Below are 19,071 nucleotides of genomic sequence, written 5' to 3'. Positions count from 1 at the left end.
GGCATCCGCCATTTTTGGGACATAATCGCGTCGCTGCGACGCCATCTTTAGCGTAGCCACTTGAAGCAACATTCCTGTCCCTGGTATTTCCCATGAGGGCAATCTGTGTGCCTACGCTCCCTGTGCGCGGTGTACGCCGGGAGTTGTAGTCCCTATAGGCAGAGCCCTGCAGAATCTCCGGAAGTCGAAGTCGGGTTGAGCCCGCTCGGGGTAGCGGGACTTCTGACGCTGGGCGTTGCTCTGGCGGCCGGTCATGAACGGGCCGGCGGATGGCGAGGTAGACTACAAAAAAAAATATCGGAACCTGAAGCGGAAGCTCAAGTTTCTCATCTACGTGAGTGCTCGGGTGGAGAGGTTGTGGGTGGTGAGGCCGGGCGCTGACAGAACCTCAGTTTACCCATGTGTAAAGAGCGTGGAGGGAGCTGTCGCTGGCCGCTGGGGCCCTTTTTGGACGGCCGTTGACTCAGCACCCACTTTGCCCGTGGTGCAGGAACACGAGTGCTTCCAGGAGGAGCTAAGGAAGGCGCAGAGGAAATTGCTGAAGGTGTCCCGGGACAAGAGGTGAGGCACATTGCGGGAGGAGGGTGGTGATGTGGTTCTTGTGGAACCGTTAGCAGGCCCCGTCCTGGAACACGGTCACCAGGACCTGGTGCTGCCCGAAGTTGTTCTGAGGATCCAGCGGGCAGACCAGGCGGGGAGAGGACCCGGGAGAGTGTCGCTGAGATGGGAATAAACGCTCTTGTTCTCCCCACCTCTTCCCTCAGTTTTCTTCTCGACCGACTTCTGCAGTATGAGAACGTGGACGAAGACTCTTCTGGTGAGCAAGGTCATGAGAAATTGACAGAAGACATGGCTTCTGGCACTTAGCTTCTTGGGCCCCTCCTTTTAAGTAGTGGAGGCTTGTGCAGCCTCCTAAGTTCCCACCCTTACCATTCCTTGTTTTGCTCAAGTATTTATCAAGTATCTATCTTGTTTCAGGCACTGTGTTTGGAGCAGTGCATATGGCAGTAACCAAGATGGACAAAGCCCTTGGCCTTTTGCAATTCATATTCTAGATGGGGGCAGAGGTGGGGGGCGGGGCAAGTAAACAAAGAAAAGAAGGTAGAGCTTTAGAGAGTGGTGAGGGATTTGAAAGGAGTAAAAACAGAATGAGGTGTTAGTGATTGACATTTCACGGAGATGGACAGGGCCAGGTAGTAAACATTTCAGATTTTCTTGGACTTACAGGCTTTGTCACAACTGCTCAGCTTACTGCTATGGTGTGAAAACAGCCATCAACATACATAAATAAATGATCGTGGCAGTATTTCAATAAAACTTTATTTATGGACATTGAAATTTGAATTCCATACAGTTTGCACATGTCACGAAATACTACTTTTTTCCCCCAACCATTTAAAGATGTAAAGGCCATCTTAGCTTGCAGACCATTGAAAAGCAGGTAACAGGTAAAAGCTCAGTAAAGTGATCAAGATAGGCCTTTTTTAGGACGTGTTATTTGAACTGGGACCTAGATTATAAGAAGAAACAAATCGTGTGAGGATATGAGTGAGCACTTTCCAAGAAAGGGGATTACAGATACAGAAATTTAATGAGGCAGTAGTAAGATCAGATCTCGGAAACCCAAGGAGGGGTCGCTATGAGTCAGGGCCGACTCGATGGCACATAACAACAACGAGATCAGATCACTACATGTAGTTTATCCTGATACTTTTTAGACGTCTTTTTCTTTTTCATGCTGGTTGCAGACTACTAAATTGATTTCATGACCCATGAATAGCTTGAGACCCACAGTTTGAAAAATCTCCTGAGGTGGGCATTTGTGGCTTTGTGCCACTATGGGGCATTCACAGTGCCTCTGAATATTGGTTTAGAGCAGAAATCAATAAACTGCTTACAGCCAGCCTGCTTAGTTTTGTAAATAATGCTTTATTGGAACATGTACTCTAAAACTACTCACTGCCGTCGAGTCAGATCCAACTCATAGTGATCCCTCCTTGGGTTTCTGAGGCAGTATCACTACAGAAGTAGATTGCCCGACCTTCCTTCTGAGGAGTGGCTGGTGGGTTTGAACCGCCAGCCTTCTGGTTAACAGCCAAATGCCTTAGGCACTAGGCTACGGAGCGCCCATTGGAACATGTAGTGCCCATTTATTTGTGTATTTTAAGAGAATAGTAGATGAGATCAGAAATTAAGTGGGGTCAGGTGATGTTGGTCATGGCAAAAAGTTTGGCTTTTATTCTTGCCTCTCATTCCCTACTTATTCCTTCCCTAAGATCTTCCAACTTCCTGGTTGAGGGGAAATTCAGACAGAAGAGGGAATTGAAGCAGAAGACGTGAGAGAACCCAGCATGTTCATGATCAGAGTATATTAATCTGAGGAGCAAGACTCGGAGATGGAGCCCACTACTCCGGCTCCAGAGTAGCCTGCAGTCTTGTCAGGGAGACCCCCACACATCGTACTTCTCGGCAGAGTGTGAGGAGAGCTAGGACAAGTGAGAGTAAGAGAGCTCCGAAAGGGCCAGTAATGAACTGGGCCTGAGGTGGTCTGGAAGGCTTCACAGAGGAAATGGCATTTAGCCTGTTTCTTAAGGATCATCTGAGCAGAGAAACTGGAAGTGACGTATATCGTGTAGCAACTGTTAGTGAAGACAAGCCTTTTAGGCAGTGGCATACCAAAACAGAAACCCACTGCCATCAAGTCGTTTTCATCTCATAGCCACTCTATAGCGTTTCCAAGGCTGTAGATCTTTATTTTTGTAAATAATATTTTATTGAGTTTTTTGATGAAAATTTATACAGCTTTAGGTTCCTATTTGACAATTTCTGTACAGATTATTCAGTGATATTAGTTACGTTTATCACAATATGTCAACATCTTTTTTTTTTTTAGTGGCTATTTATTTTTTAAAATACATTTTATTGAAATATAATTATGTGCAGTGAAATACACAAGACTAGCATGGGTCAGTGCATTTTTTTTTTCCTCAGTGTTCCTTCCCTTCCCCTCCCATCCTTGGTAACCAACAAAGCAAGTTTCCTTCCATATATACCTTTCCCAAGGCGTAAATCTTGATGGAAGCAGACTGTCTCATTTTTCTCCCGCAGAGTGGCTGGTGGGTTCAAACCACCAACCTTTTGGTTAGCAGCTGGATGCTTTAACCACTACACTGCCAGAGCTCAGGCAGTGCTGTCCAACTGGAAAATAAATTTTTTTGAGGAAGTAGTTGGATGTGATGTACAGTGTTTTTAGGAGACCGGAAAGGCAGATCAAGGACCAGCTGCAAAGCACGTAGGGTACTTGCAGATGGTGGGGCGCATCAGCAGGAGGGGTGTGGGCAGGTTGGCATTTCAGGTCATTCTTGGGTGGGAGTGGGTGGCAGGGTGAGGTGATATGGTGGTGCCCCGACCTTGTGATACTTACTGTGAGGGACTTCCATAAAGTGAGGAGGCCTTGGAGGGGAGAAGAGCACAAGGAGGAGCTAGGGGCCTCCCTAGAAGAGACCACGTGGCATGTGAACAGCCACATCCTCTGGCTCTCCATAGACCTGCACCCCTCTGGGGTAGACTGGGGCCCCCACCCCTCAGTGAACCAGCCTTCCCCTCACAGACTCAGATGCCACTGCCTCTTCGGATAACAGCGAGACAGAGGGGACGCCCAAGTTGTCGGACACGCCAGCCCCCAAGAGGTGAGGAGAAGCCAGGTTTCCTGTCTGTGGGAGGGTAGGGAGTGGGACACGTGCCCTCCTAGCTGCCTCTGACCCCTTCCCTGTCCTTTCTCCAGGAAGAGAAGCCCTCCGCTGGGGGGTTCCCCCTCCCCCTCCAGCCTCTCCCTGCCTCCTTCAACAGGGTTTCCCCTTCAGGCCTCTGGGGCCCCCTCCCCATACCTGAGCTCGGTGAGTTGGGGTCAAAGGTGGGACATGGTGAACTAAGGTGCCTGGGAATAAGGCGGGTATCATTGGGGCAGAGGGGCCAGGCTTCGGGGTGAAGATGGCCCAGCTCTGGGGACATCTGTCCGGATGTGGCCAGCAAACACCCTTTGGAGGGTGTGAGTCGGGGCTGCCCACTTCCTCTCTCTGGTGTAGGAATGGGGGACAGACATGACTGAGGAGAGCAGACCCCAGGACAAAGTCCTCCTGCTGTCCCCTCCCCTTCTCTCCGGGAACCAAGGAGCCCGCACTCATCACCATGTCTTTTGTTTTTCCATTCTTCCTCTGTTTGCATTTCTCCCCTTCACCCCCCACCCCAATCCACTCCGTTTCCCACGTCCATCTCCCCGACTCCGACTCCGCCACAGCAGCTGGCCTCCCCTACCTACCCCCCATTCCCTTCTGACTACCTGGCCCTGCAGCTGCCCGAGCCCAGCCCCCTGAGGCCCAAGCGGGAGAAACGGCCCCGCCTGCCCCGGAAACTCAAGGTACCCTGATTTGGGAAGGCCAGGGGGGCGCCGAACGGCAGGAAAACAGCCATCCGAGGGAGGGAGGCTCCGGACAGTGTCTGGGGGCCTGTCCAAGAACTTTGACTGATTTGGGGCTGCTGGGGCCCAGGCCAGAGCCAGGCTCTGGGGATGGTTCAGAGAGGGCCTGGCCCATAGCTCGTTGTGGAGACAGATCAGGGACAGAACCATCCTTGGGAACTTGGAGTCAGGACTCCTGGGCCAGCTCTCATTGCCGCAGTGTGGCCGGCAGTAAAGCCAAGTTTTTACTTGGAGATGTTCTGTAATCCAGGCAGCCGAGAGGAGTAGAAAGAGCTCTGAGGTCTGGAAACCAGTCAAAGCTTCTTCAGTTAAGAATCATGCGACCTTGAACCAGTCTCTTTGACTCTCTAAGTCTCCAGGTCCGCATCTGTAAAGTGAGTGATCAGACTAGATTTAATCAACAGCTTTTCCCTTTTTTGCGACACTCAACTTTTAGTTGGTTTACGTGTCAGGCACTGTTCTAGAGGCTGCAGATGCAATAGTGAACAGAGCAGACTTCCCTGGCCTCGTGGTGCTCACAGAAAAGAAACGGAGCAGTAGAGAGGAATGGGCTTACGTAAACAGGATGGGCGTCCTGGTTGGATGGGGGCGGCCATTCAGATCAGGTGGTCTGGAGCGTTACTTTATCGGAGGCTTCAAGGAGATGAGAACCAGCCCTGTGACTTTCTAGGACGTGTTTCAGTCAGAACAACAATCAGTGCAAAGGCCCTGAGGAGGGTACATGCTTGGTTTATTCAAGAACCAGGAAGGAGACCAAGGTGGTTGGCCAGTGAGAGAGGGGAAGGAGTGATCAGAGAGCAGGTCAGATTAGTAACTGAGGGGCTAGAGTGTGGCAGGCCTTGTAGAGACCTTGACCTCTACTGTGAGTGACATGAGGAACCATTGGAAAGGGTTGCACAGATGAGAGATCTGGTCTCACTTACTTAGAGTTTAGCAGAATGACTGAGACTGCTGTGTGGAGATGGTCCTGGGTGAGGGGTCGAGGAAGGCCTGCAAGGTGGAAGCAGGGATGCCAGTGAAGAAGCCACTACAGTAAAGCATTAACTGTGAGAAGGTTGGAAGTGGACTGTGGATGTTTTAAAGAATCAGCTTCATGATTTCCGGAAAGACCCGTTGTGAGCTGTGAGAAGACAAGAGTCAAGGATGACTCCAGGGATTTCAGCCTGAGCAACTGAAGAAGTGTGGTTGCCTTTTCCTGAGATGGAGAGGAGGATGTCAGGAGCAGGTTTTAGGGGGATGATGAGAGATTTGGCCCTGGCTGTGTTAAGATGCCTCCTGGAAAGGTCAACCGGAAACTGGATGTGGGCGCCTGGGGTTCATGGGGGTACAATTTTGGAAGTCATCAGCGTGGATATGAGGCGGTCATGGAGGGCAGTGTGTGGTTGAAAAAGACAAGAGATCTGAGCCTGAGCCCCAGGAGCAATGAGAGGAATGACAGAAGACAGAAGGCCAGTGCCCAGCTCTGAATCAAAACGGAAAAGGGTCCAGGCTGGGCCACTCTCAAGTTGAGTGGATTGTAAACTCAGCTCTGGAGCCAGACGTGATGGGGAGCCACGTTGGTGGCGGTTTACGAGTGTGGTAGCAGTTTACGAGTGTGGATTGTGCAGTCTGAACCCCAGCTCTGCCACTTCCTCCCTGTGTGACCTTGGCCCTGTGTAACTGAACCTCTTGAGCCTGAAAGGTGGGAGTGAAAATATTATTTGCTCTGTTCAGCAGGTTACTTGCTTCTGGCCATAGGTGGGGAGCTCTGCTTCAAACCTACCAGCCTCTCCGTGGGAGAGAGATGAGGCACCCTGCTTCTGTAAAGATTGACAGCTTTAGAAACTCTGTGGGGCGGTTCTACTCTGTCCTAATGGGTCACTGTGAGTTGGAATCAACTCAGTGGCAGTGGGTTTAGGTTCTGTTGTTTTTTTGCTTCAGGCGTAAAGGGCAGAGTGGCAGAGAAGGTGGGGGTCAGTGAGGCCTGGAGTAGGTGAGGTGCAGGTGTGAGATGGCATGGGCACAGGGCAGGAGGGAGGTGTTTTTGAAGCTTTCTCCTTGGTGTTGGGTTCTGAATTAGAGGAATGTTGGGGAGCTAAGTTCTGACATCCTTGAGAGAAAACCTTGGTTGGGAGAGGGGACCACATCAATTGCTGTGCTTAGGGAGAGGGGATAAATCAGGGAAGACATCAAAGAAGAAGTGACATTTGAGCGCAGAGTAAGTGGAATTAGGTATTTCAGGCTGAGGGAGTAGTGGACATGAGGACAGGGACATGGAGAAAGTTTGGGCTGGAGCAGGAGTGAAAAGAGCAAACCACCTTGGAAAGAAAGGTAAGATGGGGTCAGGTCATAGAAGACCTCGGCACCCAGCATCAGAGTCTGCGTGCTGCGGCTGAGGGTAGTGGGAGTCACTGAGAACTAGTGAGTGACTTGGTGTGAAGACTGGAGATAGCAGGGCTGAGCGGAGGATGGAAAGCTGTGGAGAATGAACAGGTCATCTCAGAGTTTGGGCCTTAGTCAGACGTGAGTTTGAATCTCAGCTCCTCTGCTCACTCACTGTGTGACCTTGGGCATGTCCTCTAACTCTCTGAGCCTCAGCTTGCTTTTCTGACAAATGGGATCATTGTGAGGATAAACTGAGCTAAGGGGTAAATCCATTCAATCCAGTGCCTGGTTCCTGGTAAGCCATGTATTAAATACTGGTTGCTATTGGTCATGCTGAGGAGCTCTGGTGGCACAGTGCCTAAGGCATTTGGCTGCTAACTGGAAGGTTGGTGGTTCAAACCCACCAGCTGCTCCATGGAAGGAAGCTGGAACAATCCACTTCCTTAAAGATTTACTAGCTTGGAAACCCACTGGGGGTCACTCTGAGTTAGAATTGACTGAATGGCAGTGAGTTATTGATCATGCCGAAGATCCATGAGGAGGCCGCTGAAGGAGTCCAGGCAAGGGTAGGGCTGGAGAGTCGGCTGGGGATGGAGGGGCGGTGACTGAAGAGAGGGCAGCCCTCATGTAGGTGTCCTTTCAGCTGAGCATGTGTGTCTGCTTCCATGTGTCCGTGGGTGCTGGGTGCTGGGTGTAAGGGCACTGTTCAGAGGTGGGCCTGTTGGCAGGTCCTGAACCTTGAAGCACCAACTGAGGGAAAAGCCAGCGCCAGGGACGGCAGTGAGGTGGGGGGCTCCTTGACAAGCAGAGGGTAGAGCTTGAAGGCTGAAAGGGTTAGGAGACAATCAGAAGGCCTACCGGGAAGACCACACGTAAGTGCTGCCACCCCACACCTAGCTGGATACTGCCCAGTGGGGAGCTGGCAGGCCTGTTCTGGACACTTCCAGTTCCCAGCCTGATTCCTCCTCTGGCAGTTCAGCTCTCCGCCCTCCCAGGGTGAGGGTCCAAGGTCATTAACAGAAATTCTCTGGCACATAGTAAGAACACAGCTTGTACCTACAGGCGGAGCATGAGGCCTGTCGACAAGGCCCAGAGACGGTGCATTTGCATTGGGGAGGACTCATACCTGGCAGGGGAGGGGGACGGAGGGTTGGGCAGGATAGAGGCCACTTCCCAGCCTCAGAGGACAAAGCAGGACTTGGACCAATAGAGGCCACTCCAGGTGGAGGGGCCGGCCTGTGCCCAGGTCTGCCGCCAGCCTGTCCCACGAGCAGTGAGAGCCTGCCGGCCCTCAGGAATGACATGCTCAGGTTTGTGTTTTAGAGAGAGCACTCTGGCTGCAGTGTGGAGGAGGAGCTGGAGCTGGGAGAGGCTGAAGGCAGGGAGTCCAGTTAGGAGGCTGGTACCGTAGCACAGGTGAGCTGAGAGGAGGGCCTGGCCTAGGCCGGTGGCTGCGGGGATCCCGAGGAGGGGCCCCCCAAGATACAAGAGGTAGACGCCTCAGAAGGACGGGGAGGGGGGCTTGGGTGGCCTGTGATACCCTCCACTGAACCAGTCAGTCCTGCAGGAGGAGGGCCAGGAACCAGTGGTGGCAAGTCATAGCTGAGGGTCCCGGCAGGCAGGCAGGCGGGCAGGCAGGCTGGCCCTGACTCTGCTTTTACAAGGGCAGCTAAGGGGGCCTCCCTGGGGAGTGCAGGGCCAGGCTCTCCCTCCCAGTTTCCTGAAGCCCTCCCCCACCCTCATCAACACCTCCATCACCCCTTACTCCCAGCCACTTGCTGGCTGGGCACTCAGAAGGGGCTGAAGTGGGGGCAGGCCCCGAGTCCAGCGGTGGCCAGCCAGTTCATATCCACTGCCTTTGCCCCCTTCCCTGTCCCCTAGAACTGCCTTGAGGGGGGCCCCCCCTGACAAAGTCCTCCCTGTGTTTCTTCCTCCTGCTGCAGATGGCGGTGGGACCCCCCGACTGTCCTGTGGGAGGGCCGCTGACCTTCCCGGGTCGAGGTGCTGGGGCTGGGGTGGGGGCAGCCCTGGCCCCACTGCCCCCTCCCAAGATGCCCCCACACACGATCCTGAGCACCGTCCCTCGGCAGATGTTCAGCGACACAGGCAGCGGCGATGACGCCCTGGATGGGGACGATGACCTGGTGATAGATATCCCGGAGTGACCTGGCACCTGCGCCCTGCTCAGGGCCCCCTGGGCCCCTGCCATGCTCGCACACATGAGCCCCGAGTTTCCTCAGAGACGTTTATTGACACCCAGTTGCCATGCTTCGGCCACTGACACGATCAGAAAAGGCGTAAACATGCACGAATGTCCCCGGGAAGGTGGGCCCCTGTCCTCACAGCTGGGCCCCATCGGGGTACAGTTACTCATTTAAAGGAGTGGCCTGGGAGCATCTGCCACCTCTTGGGCAGGCAGAGAGACCCTGCAGTGGCCACCCCTGTGAGAGGGCAGCTTCTAGGGCGGAGTGTTTTCCATGACAACTGTATTAAAGGGGGTGGCTCGCTCTCAGTCGTCTTGTCCTTTTTTGCAAACGTCCTTGTCCAAGCCCCCCCCAATCTGACCTCCTCCCTGTGGGGAGGGGGACAGGCAGCATGGGGAGGCAGGAGGGAGGAGCTGGCAGCTGGCCTTGGGGCAGGGCCACTGACAGTACTTCCCCAGCAGGGGCAGAGGATGGGTGGTTTGCATATTCGTGTATCAGCGATCAGGCAGGAGGAGGAGATTTGCATATTTGAATATAGATCCCCACAGTCCCTCACGAGAAGACAGGCCCACAGGTCACAGAGACTCTCACAGAATAAGACAGGAAGTGCGGGGCAGGGGCAGCCCACCCCGTGTAAACGTGCAACACACTCGTGCGAAGGTTAGGCGGTGGGTGCAGCCCCAGGGGCTGCGCTGGGAGCTGCCACATCGTTCAGGCTGAGGGGAGAGCCCCAGCGGCGGGAGGCAACTCGCTGGTCAGGGTGTGCCAGCGCTCTAGCACTCTGTCAGGCTGTTGCAGGCAGGCGCCCCAGTGTTTCTGGGCCTCCCCCCGGGCGCCTGGCCCCAAGGACACGCCACCTGGGGAGCAGGTTGAAGCAGGCAAGGTCAGGGCCCAGCTTACTGCCAGTGTGCCCCATCAGCACCACCCAGCTGGGCGGCTCCGCTCACCGATGAAGTCGTTGGATTTGCCAATGTCATAGTCCCACACTGTGACCTCCAGAGTCTTGGTGGCCAGAGCAGAGAGCTCCATCTCGTAGAAGAACTCCTGAGAGGACAAGCCCACCTTCATCAGGCCTGGCCTGTCCTCCAGCCCACCTCGCTCTCTGGCCCCGGCCCCATTTACCTCATTGAACTCTGGGTTCAGGGTCTTCTTCTTCACACATGTTTTATGCTTGGATTTCTTATCCACATCCGGCCTCAGGTACCTGGGGGTAGGGCAGTGGTACTGTTAGGAGGGTCCAGGCTTCCCGGGGAGGGGGAGGGGGCCTCAGGGCAGGATGAGGGCTCACGTCTTGACATAGGGGTCTGAGTAGCCATTGACATCCATGGCAGCGAGGTGGGCGCAGCGCACAATGCCCACCAGCAGCCCCTGGCGCCGAGAGCTGTAGCTGAGGCTTAGCAGGATGCGGCCGCGCTCCTCCAGCAGCCCAGGGCCCTGTTCCACTTGTTCCAGCTGCAGGGCAGGGACGGGGCTCAGCCTAGGTCCTGCCCCCGCCACCACCCACCCACCCACCCACCGGAGGTCTCCGAGTTACCTCACCTCCTTCAGGTAACAGGAGATGCCTCTCAGTGCCGCAGACATGGAAGAGGGTGAGGCCAGCTGAGGGCAGAGAGAAGATTCTGGACAGTTGACCTTCCCAGTGCCCTTGCCCCCTGGTGTCCCTGCAACCCCCCACCCCACAGACCGGGACCTGGCGCTCAAGGCAGATATTAAAGTGCTTCTTCTGGGAAGGCTTGAGGCGGCGGAGGGGCACACGGATCTCCCCGATGAACTCGTTGTGGCTCAGCTTGTCCTCATCGCAGACGGAGATCCTGGCGGGGAACTGCAGGGTCAGGGCCCCCGGGGTTACCTGAGCCCTGCTCCAGTGTGGGAGAAAAGGCCTCGGATGGAACCGGGGCCCCAAGGCTGCTCCCAGCTCTCCCTAAATCCTCCTCCCGTCCCAGCTGTCAGATGCGCTGCGAGGCGAGCACCAGGCCTGGGCTTGAGGGGGACGATCTAGCCCTGTTCCTCCGCCCCTCCCATTCGGGGCTGCCCTCGTCCATCAGGCCCTGCTCAGCCTCAGCTACTCCAGTACACCCTCACAGGTCTGGGCCACCCCTTCAGCCTCTCCATTCAGGGCTTAAGGGCAGGACCCACTCTGCTGGCACAGGGCGTGCATTGGTAGGTGTGGGTCTCAGAGTCAGAATCTAAGAGCTAGCAGGGCCTTGTGCTCTGGCCCTCCCTCCTCTCCAGGGAGCAGGGAGCCAGCCCAGAAGAGACCACCAGGAGCCCCAAGGTCACGAAAGTATTCCTGTCCCCTTCTGCAGCTCCTAGTGCTTCACTTCCTAGCTCCCTGTGTGACCTTGGACAAGTCACTTCACTTCCTAATCCTCAAATCCCATCTCCAGACCGCACCTCCCAGTCCTCAAGTGCCTACCTCCTAAAGCTAGTTGAGGAACAACTGAAACGGGCCCAGCTGGGCCCCGAGGAACACTCTGTCAGTTCTTTGCAGCCCTCTTCTCACATCTGGAATCTGATGCCAGCCTTTCTGGTTCTTACCTGATCCTTCCAGTCTATCTCCATACCTCATCACCACCATGATCTCTAATACAGCCCAGACCATGCCCCTTCTTCCCTGCTGCAAACCCTTCCATGGCTCCCTATTGCTCAGACAGGGCGAACAAAGAGTGAGGTCACGGGCACAAGCCTGGGTTCACTGGCTCGAGGGGATGCTTCCCACAGCTCCACCTCCTGCGATGATGGAGGAAGATTTCTGCCTCTGAAGAAAGAGGTCACTCCTTTGAGACTTCAGGGGAATGCAGGGAGCAGGATGGACATCTGCAGAGGTCTGACTTAAGTCAGGGCTCTGAGAAGGAGTCTTGGTGACCAGAGAAAGCTTCCAGGAGGTCACCAAGCTTGGGCTGAGCCTCAGATGGAGGGGCAGGTCAAAGGCAGGAGTAAGGCAACTGACCACTTGGAAGGGGGCAGGTCTGTGTTCGAGGAGGAGGAATACCAGGGAAGCCTTGTGGCCTGCTGCCAAAGGGAATGGGAGCCACTGAGTGTTGTGGAGTAATGGCAATGTAGGGACCGAATGGAAGATGAGCAACAAAGAAGGTTACACCCGCAGCTGTCCCCGAGCCAGTGCGAAGCGGAATCCTCTAGAACAGGGAGGGTGGAGGCCTCACCTGAGCACCTTATGAATGATGTCGTCATCCGTGATCCCACTGTACGTCAGGTCCTCGTTCCACACGGGATTCAGTGTGTTTCTCTGGGTCTTCGTTTTGAGCTTATTGGCCTGGGGTGTGGGGACGAAGGGTTCCAGATCCATGTTCCCAGTCACACAGAGGCTGAAGGCTGGAGTTGGAAGGGTCTAGGGCAAACCCATAGACTGGGCCAGGCTGGGGGAGGAAGCAGGCCCCCTACCTTGCAGGCTCCAGGCAGCAGGTGCAGCTTGACATAGGGGTCGGCCAAGCCGTTAAAATCCATGGGCTTGAGGCCCTGGGGGAGGAGGGGAGAGAAGAGGACTATGGGTGCCAGCCCCTCCCTCCCTTCCTCCCTCCTCCTGCAGAGCTGGAGTCTTGAGGTGTGGAGAGTCAGGAAGGGGGTGGAGGAAGAGAGGGCAAGGGTCAGGCCTGGGGAAGGGAAGGAAAGATGGAAGCCCACCCTTTCCGGGGCTTGGAGAGCAAGGAGTGCCCACCTTGGCCCTGAGGATAGTACAGTGCAGTGTGCAGGAAGCTTGGTCATAGAGAAGGTCAAATTCCAACATGCCCAAGGCGGCTGGAGGAAGAGGAGAGAAGGTAAGTGAGTCAGCGTGTAAAGACAGGTGTGCCGGCTGTCAAAGTGTGTGTCTCTATCAGCCTGGGAGTGTGTGTGCAAGAAGGTGAGTGGGCATGTGTGTGTGTGTGTGTGTGTGTGTCTGTCCATCTGCCTGGCTGTCTGGGTCCCTTGGCTCAGCCACAACTGGGACTGTGTGGGTGGTTGAGTGGCTCAGCCGAAATATTTCATATTGAGCCTAGCTGAGGTGGTAGTCTCCATGATGACTGCAGCTGTGGGGGCAGCACCCGCTGCCTTCCCCCCCTCCACCCCATGCACACACGCACACCACAGGGCCCAGTCCTCTCCCCACAAGCCTGGAGGTCCCCATTAGCACCCTAGGCACTTTGAGCCCCCACACGCACTGGTTTCATCGGAGTCATAGCTGTCCATCTCAGCTCCGTCCTCAGGCGTGGTGGCGCCAAGAAGGGCTGCAGGGGGAGCCAAGGCCAGGGGAGCCAGACCAGCAGAGGTCTCCCGGTAGCCTCCGCCACCCCCTTCGGGTCCTGGTCCCCGGCGGGGGAAGTAGTCAGAGATCTGGCGGATGGGCCGGATGGGCCCTGGGCACACATTGATAGCCATGTGTTCCTGGATGTTGATGGTCATACGGTCGCCCCTGCGGCCCCTCATGCAGCACCCTTGGCTGGGGGAGAGGGGAGACAGCATGAGCCCAGGGCTTGTTCCTCTTACCTGCCCTCTGCTGGCTGAGGGGCCCTGCGGCAACCCCATCTACCTGGGGGACCCTCACTGTCCTTCCTTCCTGGGTGTTGAGGGAGAGGGTGGCCAGGACCAGCGGGTGGGCAGGCAAGAGGCTGGGGCCCTCCAGACCCCAAGCCTTGCCCCACAGGCACTTGGCTACCAGCCCACTCCCCCCCAGGATAGGCTCTAGCTTCATCTCAGTCTTGTCCACTTTCTTCTCAATTGTCCCTTTGTTCATCTTCCCAGCTCCTGCCCTTCACTGTGGGCTTCCATCTGGCTCTGGGCCCTGCCCTCCCACTGAGCGGCACCATCAGGCCCCTCTGTCTGTCCCTGGGAGGCTCTGTACATCCCTCTGCACCAGGCCCACCCCTCCCCATGTTGGGGGCTAACTGTCCCTCCATTCCACCCCAGGATCTGCCTGCCTGCCTGCTTGATGGCTCCCTCCAGCCAAAGGTGAGGACCCCCGCCTCAGATGCCTCTCCCTGAGCTTGGCCCTCCAGGAAGACAGCAATTGCAGCCGCTGGAGAGCGGATCACCCCCCGCAGGCACACAGAGGCTAACACACACCCTCACCCTCACCCTCAAGCCCCCGCCGGCCCAGCCCACTGCACCTGTCTCTGTGCGTCCAACAGGTGACCGGGCACTGGGGGGACGGCGGGTGCAGCCTGGGCGGTGGCGGCCGGTGCTTCCCGGGGCGGCCAGCGAGAAGAAGAGCGCGGAGTCCGGCTGTGTGAGCCGAGAGGGAGGGAGAGAAGGAGAAAGTGCGGGGAGGAGGGGGTGAGCGAGGTGGAGGGAGGATGCAGCCGGCGCAGGCGGCGGGGGGCGGGGAGGGGCGGCCGGCGACTGGGGAGGGGGCGGGCCTCTCCGCTCCGCCCGGGCTGCCTGCCCGCGCGGGCACCCTGGGGAGCGCACACGCGTGCTCACACGGACACGTGTGCGCGTGCACACACACTCGTGGGCACGCAGGCTGGCACACACATCTTGCATGGGCACTCCCGCGCGCACACGCCTGTGCCCACGTGCGCACGCTCACACACATGCACGAACCCAGACACGCACTGGCACACTCACCCGGAGAACTTCGCAAACACACGGGCTCCCTGCGCCACCAGGAATCAACAGTGAGAATCGCCTGGTGTTTCCCAACTCCTCCCCGGAGACCTGGGCCCGTGCGTGCACCCACTGTGTCTCCCTCCCTCGCTTCTTCCAGCCTTCCCTCCAGGGTCTCCGGGCCCCGACCACCGGCCTAGTTGCCTTGACGACGCCGGCTCCCTTTTTTTTTTTTTTTTCCCCCACCACCAGCACCACCACCACCCCGCGCATCCTCAGGCCCCTCCCCCGCAGAAAGCGCTCGGAGGGAAGAGGGAGTTTGGCCCTCCTCCTCCCTATCCGTAGGGGCGGGGCTGTGGGCGGGGCTTAAAGATCCGCAGTGACCTGGGGGCGGGCGGAGGAAGGGGGTCCGAGCCACCTGTGGTGGTTGGCCCGGAACCTTTGCTCACCCAAGCTCTTCTCCCTGGGAATACCTTCCTTTCTTTCAGGAGTCAGCCCCGGTCACCTCTTCCGAGGAGCCTTCCCGGAGTATCTGTCCCTGCTCGCTAGCTTCCAGTGCTCAGACTGCTCACACTGCCTTGTCGATCCCTGTTTACGTCTGTCTCCCCCAGCAGAGAGCGCCACCGGGCAGAGGCTGATTCATCGAGTCCCCCGTGCTCCCAGCGGCCTGGCACAGTCGGCATCACTAAGTATTTGCGATTTGAAAGTTACAGGAAAATCAAACTCCCCTGAGATATAACAGACATCAGTTAGCACACGGTGTGGGCGACGCTGCCGATAAATGGGCATTCTTGTCCGCGGCCAGTGCAAAAGTCATCCGCACCTTCCGAGGAGGTCGAGCTGGCAGTGGATAGCGAGAGGACAAATACAGTCATTGGCCCAGAAATTCCACTTCTAGAATTTCATCCCAGATGTGTTGGTCCATGAGCAAATTAATGGCAGTTCAAGGCTATTAACTGCAGTTGGCAACAGATTGGAAACCACCTAAATGGCCATTGGTAGGAGACTGGTTATATCGTTATTATACACTCATACCATGGAATACTATGTTGTTGTTGTTACGTGCCCTCACATCGGACCCGGAAGTAGATTGCCCAGTCTTCCTTCTGAGGAGCGGCTGGTGGGTTTGAACAGCCAGCCTTCTGGTTAGCAGTCACGTGCTCTTACCATACTCGTTTAGAATCTTCTTCACACTCTCAAGCAAGGTGCAGCATAGCTGCGATTTGAGTGGAAAAGAGACGTGTTTGCTTATTTGTGCGTTTATTATTTCTGGAAGACTGAACAGGAAAGTAACTATAGTGGCCCTTGATGAGATTGCTGTGGGGCAAATTGGGGCAGGAATAGGAGACAGACTTATTTCCCAATGCATATCCTTTTGTGCTTTTGAATGTAGTGCTATGTGCATATAATACATATTCAAAATCCAGTAAAATTATATATATATATATATCAACCATTAGATTTCCTTCAGGGCTCTCCAGGGTAAAAATGGAGGCAGGACTAAGGGAGGCTCTGTCCGCGACTACAGCTGGTAAGTTTGGCAGGAGGGCGTCCTTCTCCCGGCTGCCGTGTGTAAAGGAAGGGAGGCAATTGGTCAAAGTACAGAGGAGTCCCATCTCCTGCACTGGTGCACTGGTGTTTTCTTGTGGTGTTCAGTTCAGGAGCCCAGGCCGGCAGCCTCCGGAAAGTCTCACTGAAGGAGGGTGACGATGAGACTAGAGGGCAAACCAGTTGCAGAGGAAAATGGCAGCTAGTGCTGAGTCCTGATTTGTCCAGAGATGGGACGACTTTTCATTCATACATCCACCTATACAGTCACTGAAGACTGAATACCTACTGTATATGTGATGATAAAACTGTGACCAAGATCATCAAGATCCCTCCTTCCCAGCCTCGTGGGAGAGACAAACAGAGAAAGAATCCCAGTTCGGCATGACTGTTGTTGTTAGGTGCCATCGAGTCGTCTCCGACTCATAGCGACCCCATGCACAGCAGAACGAATCACTGCCCGGTCCCACACCAGCTCCACGATCCCTGCTGTACCTGAGCCCATCATTGCAGCCACTGTGTCAGTCCATCTCATTGAGGGCCTTCCCTTTTCATTGACCCTCTGCTTTTACCCAGCAGGATACCCCTCTCCAGGGAATGGTCACTTCTTACAACATGATCAAAGTAGGTGAGACGAAGTCTGGTCATTCTCACTTCCAAGGAACATTCCGGCTGCACTTCTTCCAGGACAGATGTGTTACTTCTTTTAGCAGACCATGGTACTTTCAGCATTTTTCACCATCACCACGACCGTCTGATGTCTGACTGCTGCTTCCATTGGTATAGATTGTAGAACCAAGTAATATGAAGTCTTTGACAACTTCAGTCTTTTCTCCATTTATCGTGATGCTGCTTATCGGTCCAGAGCATTTTTGTTTTCTTTATATTGAGATGTAATCCATACTGCAGACTGTATTCTTCAATCTTCATCAGTAAATGTTTCAAGTCATTCTCACTTTCAGTGAGCAAAGTTGTGTCATCAGTATATTCCAGGTTGTTATTGATTCTTCCTCCAATCCTGATGCCATTTTCTTCTTCTTATAGTCTACCTTCTCGGATTATTTGCTCAGCATACATATTGACTAAGTATGGTGAAAGGACACAACCCTGATGCACTCCCTTCTTGATTTTAAACCATGCAGTGTCCCCTTGTTCTGTTCGAACGACAGCCTCCTGGTCTAAGTACAGGTTTCTCATGAGTACAATTATCTGTTCTGGAAATCCCATTCTTCTCAATGTTATCTGCAATTTGTTATGATCCACACAATTTAATGCTTTTGCATTGTCAATAAAACACAAGTAAACATCTTTCTGGTGTTCTTCGCTTTCAGCCAAGATCCATCTGACATCAGCAGTGATACCCCTCATTCCACATCCTCTTATGAATCCAGCCTGCACCTCTGGAAGTTCTCTGTCAATATACTGCTGCAACCATTTTTGAATTATCTTCAATAAGATTTTACTTGCATGAGATAGTAATGATATTGTTCGATATCATTCTGTGGAAAGGATCGCCCTTCTTTGGAATGGGTACAAACATGGATCTCTTCCAGTCAGTTGGCCAGGTAGCTGTCTTCCAAATTTCTTGGCATGGCTGAGTGAGTGCCTCCAGTGCAGCATCCATTTGTTGAAACATCTCAATGGGAATTCCATCAATTCCTGGAGACTTGTTCTTCACCATTTCTTTCCATGCAGCTTCAACTTCTTCCTTCAATACCATTGGTTCTTGATCATATGCCACCTCCTGAAATGGATGAACATCGACCAGTTCTTTTTGGTGCAGTGACTCTGTGTATTCCTTCCATCTTCTTTTGATGCTTCCTGCCTCGTTCAATATTTTGCCCATAGAATCTTTCAATATTGCAACTCAAGGCTTAAATTTTTCCTTCAGTTCTTTCAGCTTGAGAAATACCAAGCATGTTCTTGCGTTTTGGTTTTCTAACTCCAGGTCTTTGCACATTTCATTATAATAACTGACTTTGTCTTCTTGAACTGCTCTTTGAAATCTGTTCAGCTCTTTAATCTTACCATTTCTTCCATTTGCTTTAGCTATTCTCCGTTCAAGAGCAAGTTTCAGAGTCATTCAGTATGATGGGGGCTGTGAATAGGGGATGGTCAGGAGGTTCTGAGAGTTCCAGGGGTACTTCCCAGAAGGGATGCTGTCTCCGCTGAAACCTGGAAGAGGAAGAGGAGGTACCCAGGTAGAGTGTGGGAGCAAGCATGTCCTAGGCAGAGGGGGTTTTATGTAGCAGCAGAGCCGGGAAGGCAGGCAAAAGAACTCACTATGTTCAAGGAATGGGCAAAAGGCCAGGGTGGGTGGGAGATGCTGAGCTGGGGGATGCGTAGTTCCCTATGAGGAAGCTGAGGTGAGTAGGTGGACAGGCTGTGGTCATCACAGGCCCTATGGGCCAGGGAAAGAAGTTCAAAACTCACATCAGGAGCAATGGGAAGCCATTGAAGGGGTTTAGGAAGTGGATCTACATGTTCTAATCCATTCTGGCTCGTGGCTGGAGAATGGGTAGATCTTAGAGGATACCTTAATTATCTAGTGCTGCTGTAACATAAAGACAAGAAGTAGGTGCCTTTAACAAACAAATTTATTTTCTCACCATTTCGGAGGCTGTTGTTGTTATGTGCCATCGAGTCAGACCCGACTCATAGTGACCCCTCCTTGGGTTTCCAAGGTTGTATCACTACGGAAGTAGATTGCCCCATCTTCCTTCCAAGGAGTGGCTGGCAGGTTGTTGTTGTTGTTATTGTTAAGTGCCGTCGAGTCGTTTCCAACTCATAGCGACCCCATGCACAGCAGAACGAAACACTGCCCTATCCCGCGCCAGCCCCACAATCCCTGCTATACTTGAGCTCATCATCGCAGCCACCATATCAATCCATCTCGTTGAAGGCCTCCCCCTCTTTCGTCGACCCTCCACCCTACCA

General features: G+C 54.2%; 2 protein-coding genes across 2 annotated transcripts; one reads left to right on the top strand and one right to left on the bottom strand.

Moving 5' to 3' along the window:
- The first annotated feature begins 253 nt into the window (after nucleotides 1-253).
- On the top strand, nucleotides 254-9,006 carry INO80E (INO80 complex subunit E). Its single transcript, XM_007950207.2, has 7 exons — nucleotides 254-334; nucleotides 491-561; nucleotides 765-817; nucleotides 3,611-3,689; nucleotides 3,785-3,896; nucleotides 4,301-4,417; nucleotides 8,785-9,006. Exons 1-7 carry the CDS (start codon nucleotides 254-256, stop codon nucleotides 9,004-9,006), a joined length of 735 nt encoding a protein of 244 aa, XP_007948398.1.
- Nucleotides 9,007-9,756: 750 nt separating this feature from the next.
- Nucleotides 9,757-13,467, bottom strand: DOC2A (double C2 domain alpha). Its single transcript, XM_007950206.1, has 10 exons — nucleotides 13,203-13,467; nucleotides 12,722-12,801; nucleotides 12,448-12,522; nucleotides 12,210-12,319; nucleotides 10,730-10,856; nucleotides 10,585-10,644; nucleotides 10,334-10,497; nucleotides 10,168-10,249; nucleotides 9,993-10,089; nucleotides 9,757-9,902 (listed from the first exon to the last, which is right to left on the bottom strand). The coding sequence occupies exons 1-10, from the start codon at nucleotides 13,465-13,467 to the stop codon at nucleotides 9,757-9,759; spliced, it is 1,206 nt and encodes a 401-aa protein (XP_007948397.1).
- Nucleotides 13,468-19,071: the final 5,604 nt, after the last annotated feature.

Source organism: Orycteropus afer, unplaced genomic scaffold, assembly GCF_000298275.1.
Source record: "Orycteropus afer afer isolate SDZICR_OR568_19922 unplaced genomic scaffold, OryAfe1.0 scaffold00266, whole genome shotgun sequence".
Lineage (NCBI taxonomy): Eukaryota > Metazoa > Chordata > Mammalia > Tubulidentata > Orycteropodidae > Orycteropus > Orycteropus afer.
Note: the sequence above shows the minus strand (reverse complement) of the source record. Positions and strands in the feature narration are given on the sequence as shown.

What these genes read in the sequence shown, in the direction of transcription:
- INO80E (XM_007950207.2), top strand. Translation starts at nt 254, where the DNA reads ATGAACGGGCCGGCGGATGGCGAGGTAGACTACAAAAAAAAATATCGG. An exon ending in AGCTCAAGTTTCTCATCTAC is followed by an intron (nt 335 to 490) that starts GTGAGTGCTCGG and finishes CCCGTGGTGCAG; the next exon opens with GAACACGAGTGCTTCCAGGA. An exon ending in CGTGGACGAAGACTCTTCTG is followed by an intron (nt 818 to 3,610) that starts GTGAGCAAGGTC and finishes TTCCCCTCACAG; the next exon opens with ACTCAGATGCCACTGCCTCT.
- DOC2A (XM_007950206.1), bottom strand. Translation starts at nt 13,467, where the DNA reads ATGAGGGGCCGCAGGGGCGACCGTATGACCATCAACATCCAGGAACAC. An exon ending in TCAGACCCCTATGTCAAGAC is followed by an intron (nt 10,250 to 10,333) that starts GTGAGCCCTCAT and finishes CCCTACCCCCAG; the next exon opens with GTACCTGAGGCCGGATGTGG. An exon ending in CAAATCCAACGACTTCATCG is followed by an intron (nt 9,903 to 9,992) that starts GTGAGCGGAGCC and finishes CCTGCTCCCCAG; the next exon opens with GTGGCGTGTCCTTGGGGCCA.